We start from the raw sequence: 24,623 nt of genomic DNA, 5'->3' as shown, positions 1-24,623 counted from the left end.
AGTTGCAACACATTTTATAAATTTATTGCAAATCTTTACAGTTTAATCTGATTTGTAAGTGCTGCAATTGGGCTTTCTTGGAAAAGAATACAGCCTCACATGGCCGGACCAAAACATTTAATTAGGCATTTCCAATGGTCTTTACATTACGTAGCCAATGCTGAAGTGACTGCACACTCTATGCAATCATCTTCCTGAACAATGTGAGCCTTTATCCACCAGTAACATGTGAAGCCATAATGAAGTCATTTGGTTGAGGTCTGTACAAACTAAACAGAAAATTAGGCCATCCGCCTTTTTTTTTTTTACTCCTTATCAGATTGCCATCCACAATCGCGCAAAAGCCCCCAGGTGGCAGTTTTGAGGCTCAACCTAGCAATTTTCTTTTTACATTTATACATCTTGTATTATCTCACAGTTGGCAGCACTGAAATTACACGTGGGTCCCACATGCCAAGCTAAAGCCCCCCATGGCAGTTGGTGAATGACCTAGTCCACTAGACTCCCCCTATCATTGACACATCCACTTTTGGTGGACCAGGCCTTTAAAGAGACCCTAAAATATGCTAAATGCGCATATAATCTTATCGGAAAATTCAAGATATTGAAATGAATGGTGTGATGACAGGGTCTCTTTAATATAAAACTTGTTTCTAATTAAGAAGTATGATATTGATTTAAAAGGTGGGGTTGTTGACATCACTATGTACAACCAATTAATACATTTTCCAACCTTCCTGTAAAGCAGATCGTTTAATATCTGCCTTTTAGAACTGTGTCTGTGCCCAGACGTTCCTATACATCCTGTTGTTTGATAGCACAGCTTGTACTGAGCAAACCAGTGAAAGTGCAATTATACTTCATGGACGTTCTGCTTTTTTTTTCCTGGATCAAACCAGCTCAGCTGTCACATGGGCTGAGTTCCTAAGTCCTATGTCCGCACACCTATTGTGCCCATTATGAGGGACTCCCACCATCCTTAGGCTGAGTTCCTGGGTCTGCACACCTGCTGTGCCCATTATAAGGGGTTAGCACCATCTCTGGGCTGAGTTCCTGGGTCTGCACACCTATTGTGCCCATTTATAAGGGACTCCAACCACCCTTTGGCTGAGTTCCTGGGTCTGCACACCTGCTCTGCCCTTTATGATGGGATCCCACCATTCCTGTGCTGACTTCCTGGGTCTGCACACTTGCTGTGCCCATTATGAAGGGTTCCCACTAGGGATGCACTTACTTGGAATAAAGTATCGGTACTCGGCCTTAAAAAAGTGGTATCGGTGCATCCCTAGTTCCCACCATCACTATGCTAGGTTCCCAGGTCTGACCATCGCCTGTGCTCATTAATAGGGGGCTCCCACCATTCCTGCACTGGGTTTCTGCATTTGTTCACCTGCTGTGCTCATTATGAGGGGCGTGCACCATCCGTGTGCTGAGTTCCAAGGCTGCTGAGTTCCAAGGCCTGCATAGCTCCTGCACCCATTATGAGCAGCTCCTATCCTTCCCGCTGGATTTCCATGTTAATTGTATATAATGAAGAATGCATTAAGAAGAGTAGGTGGAGCCCAATGTAGACCCCCCCTGCTGGTGAACAGAAATTGAGTCTGGAACTATGGTGAGACCCTTACCCCTAATCTGCTATAAAAAGATAGAAGATGAAGGCTCCGTCCACAACTAAAATACTCCTTTTTAGGTAAAGTTCTTCTTTAGCTTCCTCTGGGAGAGAATCATTTTACCCTGCCATCAAAGCCTTGCCATGATATGCCATGAAACCCGTGTGAATGGAAGCGGCAGCTGCATCCTCATTAGGCTGAATCTGCCAGAGACACTTCAGTGACAAATAATGACAAGGTGAGGACAATGCGCATTGTTCACAATTCCATTTCCCGACAGAAGTCTGATCTGAATGCGTCGCACAATGGGGTAGACCTGAGATTGATGAAGCACATCATTTATCTAGTTACACATGAAATGTGGAGAAGAATTCAGGAGGATTTGGAAGAATTGTTTTCATAAACCTTTTTTCAGCGTCTTAAGTGGAAAAATCGTTTTGTGAACTTTGTAAGCTGATAATAGCGCGGACAAGCATCCATCTGTGGATAATGTGCACGCTGCATGTAAACTAAGCCGCACTTATTCCTAAAGCTGAACTACGGCCTTCCCACAGTACAGGCTCCTCTCCAGGCTTACCCCTTTAATATATTGCATTTTAGTTTTTCATTAATGGAGGCTCAGCATTACTTGTGGGCAATACCTAGGCCACTCCTCATGCAAACAGTCTGATAAGGAACGTTATTTGTTTATTCACATATCACTTTAGCATTTTTATTTCACATTATAAGATGTTTGCTTAGAGATATTCATATATATATTTTTATACCACTTATTGTTGGACTCTCACTTCACTCCAGGAGACCCATAGCGCTCACTATTCTAAAACTATTTTGATTTTTGTATAACTTCTCCCAAGAGCAAGCACACTGCTTGTATCAGGGGTGAGGGCTCTTAAGAGGAGTACTGAGTCAGGTTTCTGGGATGTTTTCAGGAAACTATGTACAGTGCCCTGCTGTACATGGGCTTTTTTTGGGGGACCAGATTCAAGCTTGTTTTACCCACCATAGACTTCAATGGAAATGCGCAGCAGAAGCATGTTGCACATTGTTAGCATGTTTTGTACACGCGTTCGTCCATTGACTGCAATGTTTCTTGAGCTGCCAGTCAAAACAAGCATCTTCATGCACATAAAAATGTGCAAAAAACTGCACACTGAACTCACGCATACAAACGCGCAAAAATGAGCTTCTTTAACCATACGGAGCCATTATAGCCCACTGCTGCAATGAAATGAGTTAAATTGGTAAAATCTCCTGAATATGGCCTTGCATTTCTCTGGGAAATCACAACTCCCTCATCCCTACATGGTAAGAGGATGTCTGCATATAGCTAGACGTTCGCAGTAAAGTAATTTGGGAAAGTGTAACAGAGGGATTATAGAAAATAAGCCAAAAATTGTTTGTTTGTGTTTGGGAAACCTATTCCATGCAATGATGTGCAGTTGGTGCTGTGGCAAATGCATGTATGTAGACAGGAAGTGGCTGAAAGAGGCTGGAGGTGATCAGCCGCACCGAGATGCTATTCAGCTACAGCTCTCCAATCAACATAAACCAGGAGCTTTGCTGATTACAGAGCTATAGGTCTGGCTGTTATAAACACAGTAATGTGTATTCTAGCAACAACGTCTGCAGTATACAATTTCGGTCACTAGATGGCAGTATTTATAAATTCTGTTATCTATGGTATACTCTGTTGTATTGAAAAAGGTAGAGAATAAAGCTGTGGCTTCCTTCCTGTCCTCAAGCCATGTGCAGCATGCATATCAGACTGGGTGCTTGTGTTTTTCTCTGTGAGGCTGTGCAAGAAGTTCCAACACTGGCTCATCAGGGGTGTATCTGATGCCCTGCAGAGAGACCACTGTTTCCATGCTGAGAACAATGGTCCTTCTCTGCAGCATGCTGACAAGTGACAGGCTTTTCTACTGGAGCTGTGGATGATTTCTAAAGAAAGTGAACTGTAAGACTTTGAACGCCTTTTTTTGTTTTCTTGTCTGGAATGTATTTAGCAGATTTGAACTGCAAGTTGAATTGGGCTTTACCTCTACCTGCCGTGTCGCATACCTTGCTGAGAAAACAGACTGTTTAGAGTCAACTTTGTTCAGTAATTAAATACCAGACGTGAGGCTGGCTTGCAGGAACACATGAAATATGTACAGTATTCGGCCTTTACAAGGATGAGGTCATGCTACAACGAGCTTTGATGAAAGGCACAGAGGTAGTAATCTGGCATTATTGTGTGCGTGTGTTTGTGACCCCAGGAAGGGCTTGAAAGGCAGGAGAGCAATTGTTCACCTCATCCAGTGTGCCGATTAATTTTCCTTTTGTGTAAAAACGAGTCACACCCTTGACTCGGTCGCAGTCTCGTGCGGGCTTCATTAATCATTCTGGGGTATGGAAGAGTACACATCTTTGTCCTGACACATGGGGTCCACCCAGCTCCCCAGACAAAGGGCAAGATTTTATCACGCATAGCTGGAACTCTAGCCAAAACATGATGACTATTTTTGCGCTACAAATTCTACAAATTTCTAATTGTAATGTTTCATTTTAATTTAAAGTAGAAGTGAGCCTTCATTAAATTAAGTTTGCTAAAGCACTTCTTTTTTCCATCCTTTTTTGCATCTCAGTGTAGCTGATCTTTTGTAGCCTCTCTGGTAATTTCTTGGCTATATGGACTCCAGTGATTGCTGCATGGTATTTCCCAGGGCCAGTTTCCTGATGGTAACAACAGTTGACCATACCTACGCAATGTGTGTTAAAACTGCCCCTTTTGTATTCCCCATAGGAAGCCCTTGTGAGGTGGTGTCAATGCAGGAGAACAGTTGGGTGACTGGGGCAGAGGAAGTGCCTTCCAGGGGCGTCCCGAGGCCTGGGTGTCACCCGGAGCGGTTACCGGGTGACACCCTGCCATGACGTCATCCCGCATGCGCAACGATCTTATTGATACTTGCCGGTGGCCATCTTGGTGATGGATGCCTGCAGAGAGAGGAGGGGACGGTCCCCTCCTCTCTCCCGAAACTGTCGGGCGCTCGATCCATGACCGAGTGCATGACTTTTCAGAGGAGGGTGACGCCAAAATGACTCAGTCATTTTGGTGTCACCCCCCCCTTGTGACGCCACTGGTGCCTTGCTTCACCAGAAATTATTTTAACAAAAGCTGAATATTTAAAAGATTAAAAAACACTTTTGAAATGACAATCGCAATTTAAAGCTTATATGGGATTTCGGGGCTTGGGTTTGGATCTATTTTAAGGTACCCAATCTTCACTGGATGAGGTGGTGATCCCATGTCTGTGTTGGCTTCTAAACCTAGTGCCTGGGCTGGAATTAGGGCTGGTATACACGGCTCAATGTTCTCTGTCGATATTCCCCCATCCCTGCTAAGAGCAAGCAATGGGGGAATCTCCACTTCACGGCAGTACATGTAGGACTTGAAGCACCACACCATCTAAAATCTGGTCAACGAGGAGGCAACTTCCACAATCCACTTTATTCTATTAGGGTCAAAGGGCATTCAAGTAGAGTAGTTGGCTGACATACCTGAAGTACTCCCATCATAACATAAAACAACGTTTAAGCTGCAGGGATTGTTGTCAAGATATGAGTCCGGTGAAGGGGGTGTGTTTTGGACCAGCCAGATATGTATTGGCCTCTACTTGAATGTCCCCTGACCCTAACAGAATAAAGTGTATCTGGACTATTTAATTGTTGTGGCCCTTCAGTTCCTACCTGTGTTTACTGTCACTCCTCCAAGGATACTGTAGAGACTCTGTTGGATTGCGGAAGTTGCCTACTCAATGACCAGATCCCATACTTTCATCACTTAACTACTGCTAGATGAGTAACACCCTTCCAACTATTGTATTTAGGCAGCCATGGTACCTGCAGGCACTTTTAGGCTGATAGGATGCGGTCAACGTTTGGCCAATAATGTTCTACCCAGCTCACTGGATTTTTAAATCGACTTTTGTTAAGCCAGGTAGCACTTGCAAGGCCACTCATGGTTTGCATTCTGTCCAAAAATTGAGCTGTCTTTAGGGGGCCTCTACACGTGAGATCCCTGGGCATTTTTCCTCTATCTTCCCCCCCTCCTAAGAGCCCTCACAGTGCCTTCTATGAACACCCAGTCTTAAGCTGGTCATACAAGTATAATTTTTTTTCTTGTTCAGTCTGCTCATTTTCCAATATCTATGCTACACATGGAGGAATCTTCTTCTGCCAGCTGTTGTACTCAAGCAGCCACCGTAGTGTGGCTGCTTGAATATACGAATGGTGGCCTGGTTGGCTCACTATTTGCCACCAAGCTCCTTTAAATTTTTCAATCTAAGTGTGTTGAGCTGGGTGGTGCAGGGCCTCCCATAATTATCATGTCACCCAATTCTCTAAATTCTAACAGTGTTTGGTCAGCTTTATTTCACAGTTTTTACAAGTTCAAGGTTTACTGCAAGCAGACTGTGCACCATTCACTGTTTCTTATACCTGCATGGATGTGACTGTGTCCACAGGTCACCTTTCCTGAGAAGCATGCCTGTCTTTGGTGCTAACAATGAATACAATGTCTGTTTGAGTCCAGGAATGTGCAGTGCCTTAACTTCTTACTGAGGAATGTGGAATACCGGCACCGTGACTTAGATCGAAATCTACTTAGACAAACTTGGAATTCTGTCCCCAGGGGAGCCTTAAAGAGGCTTGTCACTGGAAGCTGTGAGCTTATTCTTGTTCTAAGACCAAGACCTCCTGCATACACACACAGCACCCTTCTCTTCCTGCCTGCTCAAGTTCAAGTGTAATTGATTAACCGAAGATGGCAAAAAGGGCATGCAAGAGGAATGCAAGCTATTTAAGTGCCGCATGGCCATGCATGGTTTTAGGTTAAAGAAGAACTCCAAGAAGTGTGAACCTAAAGGACCATCAAGAAAATAAAAAAAACACACACATGCACACAGTAATGTAATATATGTGCGTGCAAGTTCAAGTTGTTTTATGTTCAGAGACTGCTCTTTTTAACATTTTGCTTTAAAGGCCAGTTCTGGATACAAAAAACCTTCCCCTGGAGTTGGACTACCCCCACACTGCAAGGGTTAATTTCTCATTTTTGTCTACGGAGATTCTTTAAAGCCGTTTAACTTACCTGATCCCCCGTTCCCCTCACTGGTTGGCGCTGACCTATCTCCCGTCCGCTCTGGTTGTGGAACGTTCCTTGGCATCCTCCTGTATAACGCAGGTCTATGAACGCTGCATTAGACGTGATGGTGCCAGCGAGCTTCAAACCGCCATAGCGAAGTGAAGGGGGAAGAAGCTGCGAGCAGCGGTCCTACAGCCAGCAAGAGCAGGTATCGGGTAAGTAAAATTGCTTTAAAGAATCCCTCTAGACAAAACTGAGCAGTTAAGCCTTGCAGTACAGGGGTACTTACAGTATTGCCCCAATGCAAGGTGGGGGTTTTTGTTTTGTTTTAGGTATCTGACTTTGTCTAAGGTATGGACCTTAGACAAAAGGAGGTACACCCTGAAAACTTAACTGTTAGTGCAAATAAAAAAAGGAGCATGGACAGTACTCAGCTGTGCTATGTTGTTGTAAGTGCCTTGATACGGCTACAATCGCCTTTTGATGGAAAATCCAAGTTTTTGCAGTAGGTGAGAGAAAATCGCTAGAACAGGGTCGTCATAAGACTAACAAGAGATTTCCTCTAACTTCCTATTGTCTCTGCAAAGCCTGCCAACTAGGACCCAGACAGCAGGGGTTCTAACTCTTCCCCACTTAAAATCTGAAAGCGTTGGCTTTAGATACACTTTACCAGGGAGTTTGCATAAGTATAGAATTGGTATGAGACTGCAACACGAGGAACAATATGAAAATCCTGCTGGATTGGGCTGCAGGGAATTACAGTATATCAGACATCAAAGTCAATTGATAGAGTTATCAGTGTTTGCTGGACAACATCTGCATATTACGTCTTGCACTCGATGGCTGCTCAGTGCTCATTCTGTACCTTTCCACTTGCTTTCATTCACTCGTCACCTCAATATTTCCATCCCACGCGGCTTTGACAGAAAAACTCAAACACTGTTAGCGCAGCAGGAAGTAACTATTGGCTTTGATGTATACAGTAGCTGTCATTCCCTTCATCCATACATATCAATCACTGGCGATTGTAGTGGTCACAGTAATACTTCTCTTAACTCCCTGGAGCTATTCTCCATGAATGACCTCCTACAAGCTCTTCCTCCCTTTTGAAATGCACCTGTGTGCAGGGATATCCCCTTACTGTCTACTAATACGATCATTACTAATACGATCATTCAAAACTGTATCTAATATGTAAAAATATTCAATATATCTTTTTCTTACACCATACTGGTCTTGCATTGCGTGCTGCAAATGGCATCATAGACAACCGCTATAGAATGTCACCAGCCCACCTTAGGGCAATGTCATGTGAGCGAACATGGTGGTGGCGACAGCTTATCAAAACGCCAGACTGCTTGTTTGTTTCTACGAGGTTTCTCCCTCACTAGCCGGGGCAAGCACAATGTTCTCTCACTGCCCAACATTCAGAGCAGAATGTCCTGTGTGACAACAGCCTACCTACCTGCATAAGGTCCAAGTCACTCTGGCAATCCTGTCGCTATTGACAATTCACCATTGACAGAATAGATAGAAAATATGTGGAGGTTGTATACCTGCTTTGCATTATCACTCCCTTGCTTGCGTCCACAGCAATGGGATGCTCCTTTTCTTCCAAAAATGCAGCAAAACTTAAATTGCCAGCGACAGAGCAACACATGCAAGCAGGTGAAAGTTTTCTTTTTAACTCCCTGCTGTGTCTTGCAAAGTGATCCTGGGCATGATCACTAGTGTGACATGACCCTAGAATGTGTTTGTGTTTTTTTTTTCTTGTTTTTATTATTATTTATTTCATAATAAAATATATAATTTGCTAAAATGTCTAATTTAACATGATCATTCGAGGAAAAAATTACAACACTTTCTATAAGCAGCTCTATGTTTCTAATCAGGAGCTATGGTTACATTTTTACAGCATCCCCAATGCTCCTTTTGTACACGCACTATTAGAATGAAATTTGATAAAAATTTTGGCGAAATGGTAAAAAAAAAACCCTTCTGTTACTCTAATCGCGACACATCTTAACTGATCTAGACTCTGTAATCACTATTTCTGTTGATCAGAAATAATTTTTTTTCTTCTTTCTTTAAATATATCGGCAGCTTGAGTTTGCGTGTTTTCCTGCAATTTTGAAGTGAAATAAATTTTGCAAAAATAACTTTCTTCCCTAATTAAAATAGAGATTTAAATCTGCTATGATTTTAATGTTCAAGGTGCTAAAATATTTTATAGAAATTGTAATATTTGTGAAATGAACTCACTGCAATGAGTCCCATTTTTACAGCTCAAACGCCGTTGGATATTAATAGAAATACTGTATTGTGTGTAACAGGGATGCTGGGGATGCCAAATTTCCCCACAGCCACCAGGCATCCCTGCTTCCCACACTTAGCTGCTGCATTCCACCCTGACACATAGAGAGGCACTGAAACTAAATGTGTCTGGGTGTTAGAGTCACAGAGTTTATTACAATTTACACATCACGTTACATATTTACACATTCACATGAGTCCCTGCACTGAAGGAGCTTACAATCTAAGGTCCCTATCTCACATGCATACACACAGGGCCAATTTACCTTCCAGCATGTCTTTTAGAGTGTGGGAGGAAACCAGAGTACACCCACACAAGCACAGAGAGAACATGCAAACGCCTTGCAGTTAGTGACCTGGCCAGGATTTGAACCAGAGACCCCCAGTGTGGCAAGGCAGAGGTGCAAACCACTACACCACTGTGCTTTTTATAGTGCATGTCATTTTCTCTCTTTAGAAGAAACGATGCATCATTACATTGGCGAGTCTAGCAGCTCCAAAGATTATTTAGCCCAAAGTTTGCTTTTCTTTTTTTTTTTTTTCAGCACTCCCAACAAACTTTGATTAATCAAACTTTGATTAAAATATTTTTTTTCACATTAGCGATGCAAATTCAGCCCGGAGAGTATTGAATAATCGTGCGGTTGCGGTAGATTTCCCCAGGGCCGTTATACTCTGTGTCGAACGGGAGTATTTAAACCAGAATGATATTTATCATATAATATTTCCTGCTGCTTTTATTGTCTATTTTTGTTCAGCTTGTGTGAGTTCTATACCATCTGTAGGGGCCTCCTAGTTCTTCCTCTTCAGCTGTGGAGGGTGTGATAGGGATTTTATCCAGAGGAAGACATATATCAGCAGTTGGAAACAATCCTCTGCGTAGAGGAAACGGCCATCCGCTATAGTTCATGGGCTGGGGAGGAATCTCGTATTGATACTTGCAGATGTGCTTCTAAATAAAGTCTATATTGTAATATTTGAAGATTTATGACCTTCGCCTGTAACAGGTGTTTTGCTGTGTCCTTCCTACGCTGCGTCCTTTCCTGTACGTATTAAGGACAAAGGTGATTCCGGGCAACAAATGTGAGCTCAGAACTTTCTGTGTAATCCACTACTTCTACCTTAAAGCAGAACTCCAATCACAAATAACAAGATGAAATGAGTAGCCCATTAACTATCAAATTAAATTGTAAGCCCTCACGGGCAGGGCCCTCCTTACCATCTTGCCTTGAATTGTATTTAAATTGTAATGTCTTCCTTATATTGTAAAGAGCTGCGCAAACTGTTGGCGCTATATAAATCCTATATTATAATAACAGAACCCGCTTTTGCTGCAATCCATAGATTACACACTGCAGTATTTTTTTCTGCAGCTAGATGTCCTCAGTCTGATGGCCAGCATTATTCAACCCACTTCCTCTGAGCCCAGGTTACCATGGACACACCCCAGCCAGTGACTGGACAGTGAAAAGTGAAGCAGCACAGTGATCAGCTCATCTCTGCTTTTTCCTCCTATTGGCATGAACTAAATAGCTACTTGTACAGCTTTTTCCACTCGGACTCCAGCCTTGCTGTACAGGGACTGCAAAAGGCAGACAACAGATCAAATGCAGACACTTACACTGCTTGCATAAAGAATGCATTTTATTCTGTTTTAATGATTGCAGAGCTGCATTATTTCATTATTTGCATCTTTTATACCTGCCAGATGCATGCCTGGGATTACAGAGCTGCATTATTTGCATCTTTTATATCAATCTACATCTATCAGCTGAGCAGAAGAAATGTTTCTGTTAAAGGGTTAGTTCACCTTTTTCAAAAAAAATGTGTTGTTGTGTTTTTTGTTGTTGTTGTTTTTTTTAGTTATTGCAGCTTACATTACAAATTGAAATACTGCCCTCCTACATGACAGGATGGACTAACTGTTGGATGCACAGCCAGAGCTCCTCTGGAACGAACACTCCACTACAAGAACTCGCCATGCCTAACCACACATGCACAGTCTACTTTCTTTTGCTAAGCTCGGAGTTCTGCGAGAGAGACAGTGGACTGCGCATGTGTGGTTAGGCAAGCCGAGTTCCGGTATTAGAGTGCTCGTTCACAGGGAGCGTGTCCACGAAGAGGGGGAGCCCACATAAGCAGCATTAAGGAAAGCAAGAATAATATTTAAACACAGAGGGTAGAATTTTAAATTTCAATGTATTGGTATATGGATTTAAAAAAAATAATTAAAGGTGAACTAACCCTTTAAGTAACCAGAAGCAGCGAGATGTGGAATTGAAATGTTTGCTCTCCTTTTCATTTATGGCCCAGCCCCTCAGTTACAGCGCTCTTTAACCCCGAGACCAACCCTTGATCGGTTATTGACAATGGAATTCATGCCGTTATGTTCTCTGACAAAGGGATAACAGGAAGCTTGGACCATCCCTGCCTACTAATGGTGGGAATGGAGCAGAAGACAATGGCAGATCCAGGAGATGAAAAGCCCCCTCTGCTGACAGGTTAGCCGTTGGCTAATGGGATAGAATTCACTGAAGACAATAGGAAAAGGCCGGATCGATCTGGTTTTAGTAAATAAACACATGCTGTGGGGACCTCACACAGACGCTACGGCCACCAGGTATGTAATGAAGACATCAAGAATAAGCGCTTGGCCTTTTTTCAGTGTTGGGTAATGTTCTCATGGCCATCAGCTCAGCTTTCTCCTTTCTCTCTACAAACAAGAACAATGGATGTCTATAGCTGGGTGAATCTGCTGACTATGCAACACTGGGGGAAACAAGTTTCAAAGGACCAACAGAGAAAAAGCCAGCAGGTTGAACTTTATCCAGATTCTGTTCTGTATTCACTTCATTTGGATGCCATTGGAAGGTCCATCTTCCCACAGAGAAAACCATTCTTCTCTCCCCAGCGTCTAGTACCCCTACTCTGACCCCATTTTTTTTCTTTTTAGTGTAAAGGAGGAGAAATTGTGTAGCTGATTGACACATGACATAGCTCTGAAGAAGGTTAATAGAACATGATGCAAACATTTTGACAACATTTTTTTATGGGGATCTTTATGGTGCTTTTTGGCACAGAGACTTTTTAATGTGATTCCACCAGCTTTAGCACAATTATATGGAGGAACATTTATTTTGCAGCCTCTCTCCTTTTGAAAAAAAAGGATTGCACTTGCTTTAAGGGCCCGTTCACACCACAAAGTCCGCGTTTCAGTGCAGTCGGCCTCTGGAACGCAAGTCGGCTGGCTCCCTGCGTTCAGGGGCAGGAGGGGGATGGCGGTGCATTGAAGTCAATGGCACTGTAGCCATGCCCCCTGCCCACATTGCGATCGCCCTGTGTTCCAGTCCAGTGCAATCTGCAAAAATACTGCAAGCACTATTTTTGCAGATCACACTGGACTGGAACGCAAGCACTAATGTGCCCGCGTTCTGGGTGCGGGCAATTGACTTCAATGCGCTGCCATGCCCCCTCCCGCCCCTGAATACAGGGAGCCAGCCGGCTTGCATTCCAGTGCGTTCTAGAGGCTGAACGCACTGGAGTGCGGACTTTGTGGTGTGAACCAGCCCAAAGGTGACCTAATTTTCTTGAGAAGTTAAAGCTGAACTCCAGGCAATTTGCAACTCCTAGTAACTAAACACACTGATAAAATGCATATAAGGGAGCTGTTTCACCTGCCAAAAGTATTTTGAATTTGTATTGCTGTCCAACCTGTCCTGAGATTTATACAGCATACCTTGCCATTAGAAAAAATACACTTAATGATGTATTAATAAATACAGGACTGCACTTATTTGTATCTTTTTTTATATCTGCCCAGCGTTCATCTTTAACAGTTGACATGAAATCCTGCAAATGAAAATCCAGTTGGTAATGATGATAAAACAGAATCCTTATAAGAGCTTTACCCTTTTCAGTGATGTTCTTGGTCTACCTTTTTGAGTAACTATCTGATGATGTCATCCCTTAAGCCTACAAAGGTGAACTGACCCTTTTCCGTCGGACTAACATGTGATGAGGGCCAACTTCCGAAGATCATTTTTCAATAATATTTTCCTGTTCTATTGTGGGAAACTGTTGCTTCCGAATAGCTCGGGGTGAAAGCTGCCGGTCACTTGACACCTAAGCTTTTGGCTGGCCTGCAGCAATGAGCTATGCTTTGAACTCTGCTCCGTATACTTGTAATGAAGACACATTCGCTCAGCCAGGAATAGCAAAGTTCTTTTTCTGGCTGGTAACGTTTTTGTTGTTTTTGTTTGTTTTTGTTTTGTCTGATTGCGTCCCTGGGAAATGCAAAGCATGCATGACCAAACTTCATCTCCTAGAACGCTGCTGGCATTTCCTCTAAGTGCTTGAATGTTCTGCTGGTCATGAAAGCATTTTTCCTCATGGACCAAAGATTTCCTGATTTATAGGAAACTGAGCGTTGTCTGTCCACCTCTTACATAAAAACATCTGTATCTTAAATAACATTTGGCCTTTTTGTTAATTTTAATTTAAAGTGAATCTATAGCCAAAACCTCTGGATAGAGTTAGGAAGGATTAAAACCCCAGTCAGGATTTTATTTCGGTCTGTGTGGTGCAGGTGGACAGAATCACCTTCTCAGTCTGTCTTGATCACCATTGTCATCGAAACAAGAAGTCATGGGAAATCCAAAATGTTGACGTTGTCTTCAGAACCAAGAGGTGAGAGGAAAAATTTCAATAGAGACACCAGAACCAAGAGGCGAGGAAAAATTTCAATGGAGACACCAGAATCAAGAGATGAGAGGAAGAATTCCAATGGAGATGCCAGAACCAAGAGGTGAGGGGAAATATTCCAATGGAGATGCCAGAACCAAGAGGTGAGAGGAGGCATTCCAATGGAGACACCAGAATTAAGAGGTGAGGGGAAACATTGCACTGGAGACACCAAACCAAGAGGTGAAGGGAAATATTTCAATGGAGACACCAGAATCAAGTGGTGAAGAGAAACATTCCAAGTGAGACACAAGACAACTGTGTATGAGGACATTTCCCCTCACATCCTGTTGTGGGCCCAGGGCAGGATGTAAAGAGGAATTTCTTAACAAAGCACAAACAAGTAACCAGACGGGTTTACCAGACAAAGTTAAGTGTTCATAAATCCATTTCTAATCTGTATTTCACACTTGCATACTGTAAGACATTCTCCATATCTTCCTTCTGTAACCTCAATGAGAACAGATTAAAGGGGCTGCCACATAGATACACTGGAGGAGTGAAAGTAGTCACCCAGGGAAAAGAAATGTCAGGTAAAAAAGCCTGAAAAACAGTAAACTAATGCAGCCACATCCTCTAAGGACTGGTAAACTGCAGTATATTACATTTTAGGTTTAAAGTGCATCTAAATCCAAAATGTGGACCATAACTAAAAATGTAGATTCCCTTAAACCAATATAGACACATTGAAATGGTGGATACTGGAGTGAGCAAAAAAATGTACTTCTCCATGGGAAGCCAATTAGAAAGCAGCTTGTTGCCACACACTAAGGACTTGTATCGACCCACTTTGGGTTTGTGATGATGGCATCAGTTTGATATGTCTGGGATGCTCCTGAGATCATTGAGAGTTTATTAGGGACGATTTTCTGAAGGCAAATAGGCTGTTCACTTTGCAAAGGAAGTTTCCCTTAGCTTAGTGAATGTGGTGAAAAATTAACTTTGCAAAGAACACCCAATCATGTTCAAGGAAAAAATGCTTGCACATGATTGGATAAATACAATTGGATGATGGAAGTCAGCAGAGCTTCACCACATTCACTAAGCTAATGGTAAAATTCCCGTGCAATGTGAGCAGCCTATTTGCCCTTAGTATATCAACCCCATTGATGGGTGAATTTTACCAGCAGTTGACCTCCTTCTGACTTGCATCTCACATGCTTCAATCTGGTTTTGCATTACCATAGACTTGTATGGGGATGCAAAACCAGTGTGAAGTCGACGTAGGACCCAATAAAAATGTATTTTTGACTGGTTGCTGAGCTAATACAACCCATGTGTATTGGTTTACAGGCACAAAAATATTGGCACCCTTTATTTGTGTATTACAGGTATTATATAGCGCTGTCAATTTACGCACCCTTCTGTCAAGGAGCTTACAATCTAAGGTTCCATTCTGACATGCATACATACATGAACACGCATACTAGGGCTATTTAAAAGTCACCCTTGCCTTGTACTTGAGTGTTAGAGTTGGGTGCAGATTGATCATTTCCAATGCAATCCCCTCCTAATCCACCATGAATAAATGCTCCACTTGCATACCCCCCCTCCCCCCTTTACTATGTATGTTATGTTATTCCTAGAATTCAGAAACCTAAGACGCTGAGCTGCCCTGACCCCTGCTCTTCGGTTTGATACACCAGGGTGAGAATTGGCATGAATGAAGTGGTCTTCCACTGCACCGGAAGCTTTGGGAATTCCTGGAGTCCTGAGAAATATTAAGTTCATATTAAGACATATTAAGTTTAAACATATTTGTACAGTAGATGGATAAGCTCATCTAGCCATGTGCTTATGCTGCGAGCAGACCTGCCGTCATTAAGACCTGACATTTTCCTAAGCACATAGTTTGTTGCTATAATATTTCACATTGTATGAAAAGTCAGTCCTCCCAAAACTGATATTTTAGGGTTTGGTAGATGCTGGAGAGTTAAAGCCCTTGACAGTCTTTTATTTTCTGGAAACACTTGGCATCCCCTATATTAAGGCTGTTGATGTGTGCCTGACCTGGCTACAGGTTAAATCAAAGGCTGGGAACAGTCAACAGTGGATGTCGTTCACTTCGGCCCTATGCTCCTCAATGGAGCAGGATATATACCTAAAATGTACTTCTTGGAGATTTCCTGGGTCTGGACACCTGATGTTCCCTTTTATGAGACCTATAATAGAGAATGTGTGAGGAGGATCTGGGACATACAAAGGTGAGCAAGAACACCCAACACTCCCAGGTGGACAGAAATAGAGTTGTTGCTGTTGATCTAAACCCAATACCTTAAATCTTATATATTTAACATGTTAAACTTCAATATAAGACTACAAGCGGCTGCGCTAACCTTCTTTGCACAGGCATGGTTCACCGTTGTTGCTTTTAATGAAGTTGGACTCTGTAATGCTTGCTTATGCTTGGGGTACCAGGAAAAAGGGCATTCATTTGCTGCCTTCCCTGCTCAGGGCTGCCATAAAAAAACAGGTAGGCTGTAGGGGACCCCATACCAGGGCCCCCAATATTCCCCAATGTCTCCCCATACATGAGTGTAGACACCACATAGTTCATGTTTGTCTTCTTCCCTTAAGCTGTCTATGTACCAGTAGAATTATTTTCTACAAAACAATTTTCGGAACATTCTTTCGATCACCTAATAGTTCATGGGATCAAATCGACGATTGTTTTTGACCGCAGTGACGGAAAAAAAAGTCAGAGAAGCAGGATGGAAAATTTTTCAAATGTGGTTTTCATTCAGGAAACTCCAAAACTGAATGTTAAAACCAAATTAAATTTCAAACAACATTTGGCAAGTCTCTGATGACCTTATTGAATGTTCTGCTGAACGTTCATATGAAAATCAACAATATATGGCCAGCTTTAATTTGCTTGTGTGCTCTGTCCCATCCGCCTCATCTACGCCACAAGAGGAGGAGACACTGCAAGGGTATTTAAAAAAAATAAAAAAATTATTTTAAATGTTTTGCTTTCCCCAGAGTTTAGCTTTAGGGTGTTCCAGAGAATTGATGCGCTGCTAACACCGGTGACAAGTACATGTGGACGATAAGTAGGTCAAGGAGATAAATAGCAAAGTAGCACAGAGATGCAAAAAAAAGGTGCAAAATTGGCCAGTCGCTTTAGCAAATTCGGCACCATCCAGTTAGGGTCTACTTTAGGCTGCCAGCTTACACGGCACCATTATAACGGAGAGTGCAGTTGTACACCGAATGATTCAACTTCCTCCTAATATATTTGTCCCAGCAGAACTGTGCAGCGTTGCCTCTGTATGCTACAGCAAGGAAGATGTACTTGGGTGCCGTGTATGATAAGAGGACAAAATAATGAACCAGCGATGAGCACAATGTGCTGACTTTGATAAGAATAGATTCTCCTCACTTGACCTTTTATACAGAAGAATATATACTATACTGTGAAATGGGATTATAAGAACTAATATGTTTATTTTTATAACCTGACTTGGCTTTAGAACAGTTACATAAGTAAGACGAGATTAGCCGAGGAGATGTCCAGAGGGAGCCGAATCATTACTTTTGCCATAAATGGTTTGAAGATCATTTTTGAGAACTGACATGTCTGAAAATGGGCCTGAGGGATTCCACCACATTTACTGAACAGAAGGCGTGGGGAACATCCAGGCAGGAACCTAATTTCCATACATTCAGACCTTTTTGGTGCCGTAACCTATGTGCGTTATGTTGTGATTGGGTGTTGCGTTAAGGCAGTCTTTTTGTTTGAATAGCTTGCCAATGGACCAGTATATGCACCTGACGTGTACACCACAGAAACTTCTGCAAGCTCAGTTCTTTTAAATGCAAGTATGCCTCCAAAACTACATCTCCCAAGAACCCTTTTTCGTACATACATTGTAAGGGCAGGCTCTTGGGAGTCCAAGACTAACAGCACTGCTTTACAGGAAAAATAATTAAATGTATGGATAAGAAGAGGGACAGAGAGAGGTGGGGATAGGCGTAGTTCTGAAGTCTAGTTATGATTTTAGAACAGGATTAGAAATAAATATATTAGATATTTTCATTATTATTATTGATATATTTTATTTTTTACTTCTTTACTTTTAAAAATTTGTTTTTTATTATTATTTTGCCCAGACATGAATTATTTATGTAAATCATTCCTTTCCAATGGTTCAACAAAACACTAACAACCCCCCCACAGGGAAGTATGCAAGGAAGCTGACATGAACTGGCCTTACAGTAGATGCTTTGACAGAGGCTAAATGCTTTAGCTAAACCAATATTTGTCCATGTGTTACGGAAGGGCCGGCCTAAATCTGTGCGCGGCCTCATCTACCATCCTTCTCCTTACCAGCCCAGCTCTTGGGTATTTTTGCAGCTGACTCAGTGTGGTTACACCTGCTGTACCTGATTCACTTCAGCTCCACAAACATCCTTCTCATCCCTGAAACAGTCTGCGGTCATTTTGTGGCTTCCAGATTTCTAATATTCTACTTTTTTGCTCTTGGTTTGCATTTTGTATACTTTAAAGGTACGCTCCAGTCAGAATTGGAAATTAGGCCCTAAAATGCATTTAAACTAAGCGGGGTTTCAGTATCCTATGCAGGCATGTTGTAGGGCTGCAATCCCCCATTCTCCCATTTGTCATATCTGGCGGACTGGGAATCCCTGGCAGTAATGCAGCAGAGGAATTCCTGAACACGCCCACCGCAGGCTAGTTACTGCCCCATCGGAAAGTTTTTTTAACAACCACCGATCAAGTTTCACCCGCTTTCAGAGTCTGAATCTGCCTGGTGATGCATTGAGCAAGAAGTTAAAGAAGCACAAGCTGGCTCACCCATAAAAAATTTGAGAAGCTCTCTGAAATGTGACTGCGGTGGATTGCATAGTCAATGAAAGTCAATTGAGTCGGTTTCTGACTTTATCATGAATGCAGTGTTGGCTGGATATCCTTAGTCGTTCATGGATTTGGCTGCCCAGCCTTAGAGCACATTGCAGGCAACAAATTAATCAAATATTGGCCCTCGAGCTGTGGTGACACCTACAAATACCTTGAGGTCTTGAAAGAGTCTGACAGGCATGACCCCCAGAGGCAGATGCATAATGGGATTTGTAATTTCGCCAAAGCTGGAGGGCCAAAGTTTGGATACCCCTGAGATATTCCTTGCAGCGTACATGACTTTCTTAAAGAGAACGGTCCCCTCTAATCAGAAATTATTTGAGGCAGAATTGGACCCTAGGAGGAGAAGCAGCTTTGACTCCTCCATCCCTTCAACTGACATTGACAGGATTGTGATGGGCACAGAACCCCCCCCCCCCCCTTTCCATTTGTATTGTCTATACTGGCCCCATCAGACAGCCGAATGCCTACAAGTCCACCCTCCTTTGTGATGTGACAAGCAGGTACCAAGTTTTGACAGGTTGAGTTAATCTCCTGATTGGCTGCAGGAGCATAACAGTTGTAATTGGGCCCCCTTGACACCCACCAGGCTCCAGGGTGCTGTTTAGTTTTCCTTCTGGATGATCCAGCTATTTAAAGTAACATTTTTGGCAAGCGTGTCCCCATTTAATCTTGCAAAGCTGCCATGCCTGAAGTATTCCCGCACAGCCTTCAGAAGGTTTTAAAATAACACTTATTAAGATCTTCTCTAGTCTTCAGCATCTGAAATGGCTCAAACTTTTGACTCATATCACTTTAAAGTGATACTTTTTGGGCGTTCAAGTGAAGAATAAAAAGACGCCCATGTGTGCACTTCGCCTTCGGTTTCAGCGAGCAGTAAAATGCCATCTTCAGGAATGCAAGGGAGGACAATTTAAGGATCAGATCTGAGATTCTTAATAACTTCTTGAAGGCTTCTTGTTCCTCGTGTGATTGCTGAAGGACTGCGCTGCTCTTTCACTCCGTGACACTTTATTTTTCATGGTTTGGCTCTCGCAGGCAGCGGTTAGCGGTTTATCGCAAGCTGCCGCTGATCACTACCCTGTTCTCATTTTCTCATGGGGTGGATAAACCTTCCGACCACACAGTTAACCCATCCTTGGCTGGTGCCTGTGCTGTGATGAAGCTCTGAAACAATGCACCCAGTATGGCCCGAGAGACGCCGTGCTGCCAGCTAGGAAGAGAACCCCCGTCCACCTTGTGAATTGTTATGGAACATTCGGGATTTGGCAGACCGTTTGCAAAACAGAAACTGACTGCGATGGTTGTAAAGCGTCTTCTTACTATAAGGACATTATGGGTGGGGTAAATGACAAATAAAAAAGGAACATCTTGAGAATATGAAACAAGTGAATGTTTACTGGATATCAAGCGCTTGTGAAGAGTAGAGGCGTTGTCTGAGCCAAGCCAATGCTGATTTTTATAAAAGTAAACCTGTTACAAACATGCAGTAAAGAATGGCAGCCATTTAGGGAGAGGGGGGAGCTAGAGAAGGTAGTGGAAATTCATACCATCAAGGTGGAGTGAGGAACAACATGCCTTTTAAAGTGATAAATAGCACCTCGCGCAAAACCCTGTGTAGCTGCAAGCACTAGAAGAAGTGTTACCCTCTGAATATATCACATTATAATGAATGTAGAACAATACATAGAACAGTACATAAACAAATCTCTATAATAAATATGTGCTTAAATAATACATGCAATCAAAAAAGTGTTAATGAATCTCCTTGTAAATAATAATCCTCTGGAAAGTTAAATCATATATTCCGTGTGCGAATATACACAAATGTGGAATCACACGTATATAGTGCTCAGGATTTGTGCACCACACTCTTTATCCTTCCCTGTGAAAGTTCTTTGTACAAAGTCCATACGTCAACTCCAATTATCACCCAGGTGCTCCCCCTCTCAGTGGGCCGCTCACCTTTATAAATGGACCTGAACAGGTCTAGAATCGCTTTAATGGGTCTCCAAATCGATCTTATTCAAAGGTCATGCACAGAAAATGACGTCAGCGTGTCATCACGACCATATCCAATAAAATATAAACACAGCCCATAGCGTAAAACCGCAAAATTAAAAACCTCCTTTTATTTAAAAAAAACTACTCACATGAGGAAAGTAGACATAAAAATAAAAATAAAATGTATGCTTGACAACTCTCTCTCTGTGTCACCGTGTTCTCTGGGTGCAAAGACAGATCAAACAGGAGCTGTGCTACGTTACGTCACAATTGACTTCATCAGGTCCTGTTTGATCTGAAGATTCATTGTTAACACTTTTTTTTGATTGCATGTATTATTTAAGCACATATTTATTATAGAGATTTGTTTATGTATTGTTCTAGATGAAGCGCAGCACATTCATTATAATTTGATGCCTTTTAAAGTACCCATCCAGCAGCTGGGAGCACTTTCTCCTTCAGTTCCCTCCTCTGCTGATTGGCAGTAGGCGGGTGCAATAGCCAGCCTTTTATTGGCTATTGCAATTTAAAACAGCTAAAAGCAGGGTGGCTATTGCACCAGCCTACTGCCTGCTGTGTTTACAGCTGTCATTTTCCTAGCTAAAGCTATTGACGTTGAAAAGTGACACTAGGGGTCTAATAGCACCCCAAACACGCCTCCCGTCTGCAGTGCGATCGACCGCACTGGAACGCGGTACCACAATGCTGTGCATTCTGGTGCAGTGCAATTGCAAACAAATGTGCATACAGTTTTATTCTGACGTAAACCTTGTTTTTACCACTCAATTTGTGTATTTTATTTTAAATAAAAGATGGTATTTAATTTTTATTTTATCAGATTAATCGAAAAAATAATCGGCCAACTAATTGATTTATGAAAATAATCGTTAGTTGCAGCCCTAGTTTCAACACGCATTACGCAGGCAAAATTCCCTGTTGTCACCATCAGGTAACCTGTCTTGAGAAATGCCATGAAACTATCACAGGAAGTGTCCACTAGGAGGCTGCAGGAAAGCACAATAATGGATAAAAAGGGAAAAAAGTGTCATTAAAATGTATTATGCAGGATTTCTATAGCGCTAACAGTTTCTGCAGCACTTTAAAAAATAAATGGCTGTTGAATATGACGCACAGAACTTTAGCAAACAAAACACCATTTCAGTTGGGGTTTACATAGTTACATTGTTGTTAAGGTTGAATAAAGACACGGATCCATCGAGTTCAACCGTTGGATAATATCTACTATAAGAAAGAAGCTGCACTTTGGAGGCGATTAATAATTTTCTGCTCCTCCATATGCTGGGCGAATGCCATTCACACATCATTCCCGCCACTAGATGGAGACTAAGAGCACAAGACATTCCTATGCTCATCGGCTCCATCTAGTGGTGGGAATGATTTTATGAATGGCATTCGCCCAGCCCCGGCCTATGGATTTAACAAACAGACCCCTTTTGTATTTATTGACATATCTGCTGATCATTCCTAATAATATGATGAAAGTTGATTGTTATCTTGGCAGTTGATTATAAATATATATATTATTTTTCTCTTTCAGTGATCAGAGCCAAAGTGGTGGGCAAGAAGCTGATGAACGATGGGCCTTTCGGTACAATGCGTTACACTGTTAAACAGATGAAGGTGAGTGTTCTCTATACTATAGAACAATGTGATGAATACATGTCATGGGTGCTGTACAAACGGGGCATACAGCAGCTGACCTGAATATCTGAAACATGGCAATTGAGGGCCCGACCCAAGCTTACAATTTGAATGGAGACAGGTTCTCTTTTATAGGAAAATAAAATGATTCAGTTCGGATCTCTGGGCAGCATCCTCAAATCAGACTGCGGTAGTACTCCGCGTGTTCGGCCTCTGCTTCTGCTCAAGTTTATGAGACGGTCTGTGTCACTTTCACTGCTCTTACAAGATCACGTGATGTTACTTAGACCAGTGGGGATGTTAAGAAAGCAAATGGAAAAAGAAAAGTGCTCAGCTAATGTTTGTGATGCCTTAACTTTTTCACTATAACTGTAAGCTGGGTGCTTATATTTTAAAAAGAACCTGGCATCAGATAAATTTTTCAAGTAATATGTCAGTGTAACACTTCCAGGTATTTATTACCTTTCACGGCGATCATAGCACTTACCGTGACTTCTGCTTTTAACTCCAGAAGGATGGCGCCAGCTTTTTTCAGGCATTATTCAGGGTCACCTACTTCTGGACTGAGATGCCAGCTCAGAGATGGCACAATAATGTCCATCCTGGTCCCTATGCACTTCTGTGTTCACAATCATCTGACAGCGATAAACCCGTGCTGCAGCCTCCCACCGTGACTGGTTACAAAGCAGTGGCGTCACAAGGGGGGTGCGGCCCGCACTCGGGTAACACCATTGGAGGGGTGACACCAAAATGACTGACAGTCATTTTGGTGTCACCCCCTTTAAAAAGCCGGGCACTCAGTCATGGACCGAGAGCCCAACAGTGTCAGGAGAGAGGAGGGGACCCGGAGGCATACCTCATCCCGCCGGGTGAACGTCCCCTTCTCTCTCTGCCAACGTCCACTAGAGCAAGATGGCCACCAGCAGGCGTCAATTAGACGGCCGCGCGTGCGAGATGTGACGTCCCACGCATTCGCAATGACGTCCCGGCGGGGTGTCACCCGGACGCCCCTGATACAAAGTTACAATGTTGCAGTCTGATCACTGGGGGAGAGGAGACTGAGGACATGCTTCCTCCTGCCTGCAGCAGGCTAATGGCCTAATCCCAGTCTAGTCAGACACCAGACGGGAACTAAAGGACTGCTATTTTAATAATAAAAGGTGGAGTCCCTTCACCGGAGCTAAAGGACTCCATTTTTTTTGTGTATGTTGTGGCATGGCAGGAATCTCAGCTGGATGAGGACATCATCTCCGCCTAGGCTGGAACGCAAGGATGTTAATAATAAAAGGTAGAGCTTCTCCTGAAAACTGATGCTGTTGACCATAAGCAAGCATAAAGAACAGAAAGTGTCAGAGGTCCAGCAATATATAGCAAGGCCACCCCTTCATAATGGAGTTTTATAAGTGTGCAGATAAAAAGACTGGCTGGGCAGAACAGCAAATATCTTGGCAGCTAGAACAGGTCACATGTACAGTAGCTGTGCCCATTGACTTGTAGACTGGCTGTATTGTCTCATGATCCATCCTAGAGGAAAGTTGTGTTCTGGGCCTCATTACTCAATGTGTTTACTCTACATGTACATAGTAAAGTTGCTGAGCAATGTGCCAGCTCTGGACGCTGGATTGGTAAACAGATGAAGTCAACCGCCTCTCCCCAAACTCTCCGGAGGTCTAGAATGGCCAGTGTGATGGATCCTCTGCTCCAAGATTTCCTTCCAACCTGTTACATTCGCTCTTGTCTTGTGCAGCGTTTAGCGAGGGGAAAAAAAAATGAGAAATGCTTCTGGGCACGTGTGATCATTTTCCGTAATAAAAAGAGATGGATTGTGCCTGGTCCCTGGAGGATGCTGTGTAGACAGGAGTGGCAGCGTGGTCTCTGCCAGGTCTCCACCTTGCAGGTGTAACAACACGGTACAAGAATGCTTTCCTAAAGTGGACCTGTCATTCCATTTCACACTTCAAATGAACAGAGAGGGCACAGGTCGGCACTGCCAGATGACATAATTATTTAGAGTAAACACTAATAAAAAAAATTTAAAAACACTGCTCCATGAGCACTGAATTTATGGGGTCTATGTTCAATCAGACAGATCCTGTCAGGTAGACTTACATTGAAATAAAAGAATCCGTTAGGTGCAATCATCATGCAGCACTGCTAAGCAGGAAGCCAAGCCATTTATATGAAAAATGTGATGTGCAGGAATGTTTTTCACAAGGTTTGGAACCCTTAGCGGCTGTAAGGTATTTTTTTTTGGGGGGGGGGGGGGGGGGGGGAGCTTTCCCCCCGGCGG

The 24,623-nt window shown here is 42.8% G+C and overlaps 2 protein-coding genes across 2 annotated transcripts in view; one reads left to right on the top strand and one right to left on the bottom strand.

Moving 5' to 3' along the window:
• The window catches only part of SYN3 (synapsin III), a 258,300-nt gene that overhangs the window by 97,894 nt on the left and 135,783 nt on the right, over nucleotides 1-24,623 (bottom strand). The window lies entirely within an intron of this gene.
• TIMP3 (TIMP metallopeptidase inhibitor 3) overlaps nucleotides 1-24,623 on the top strand; it is a 45,945-nt gene that overhangs the window by 14,296 nt on the left and 7,026 nt on the right. Inside the window, exon 2 of the mRNA XM_018560106.1 lies at nucleotides 22,230-22,312. Coding sequence (XP_018415608.1) covers nucleotides 22,230-22,312 — 83 coding nt within the window. The remainder of the gene's footprint in view (nucleotides 1-22,229; nucleotides 22,313-24,623) is intronic.

Source organism: Nanorana parkeri, unplaced genomic scaffold, assembly GCF_000935625.1.
Source record: "Nanorana parkeri isolate BGI_ZX_2015 unplaced genomic scaffold, ASM93562v1 scaffold432, whole genome shotgun sequence".
NCBI classification, from domain to species: Eukaryota; Metazoa; Chordata; class Amphibia; order Anura; family Dicroglossidae; genus Nanorana; species Nanorana parkeri.
The sequence above is the reverse complement of the archived record's forward strand: the minus strand, read 5'-3'. Positions and strand labels throughout refer to the sequence as shown.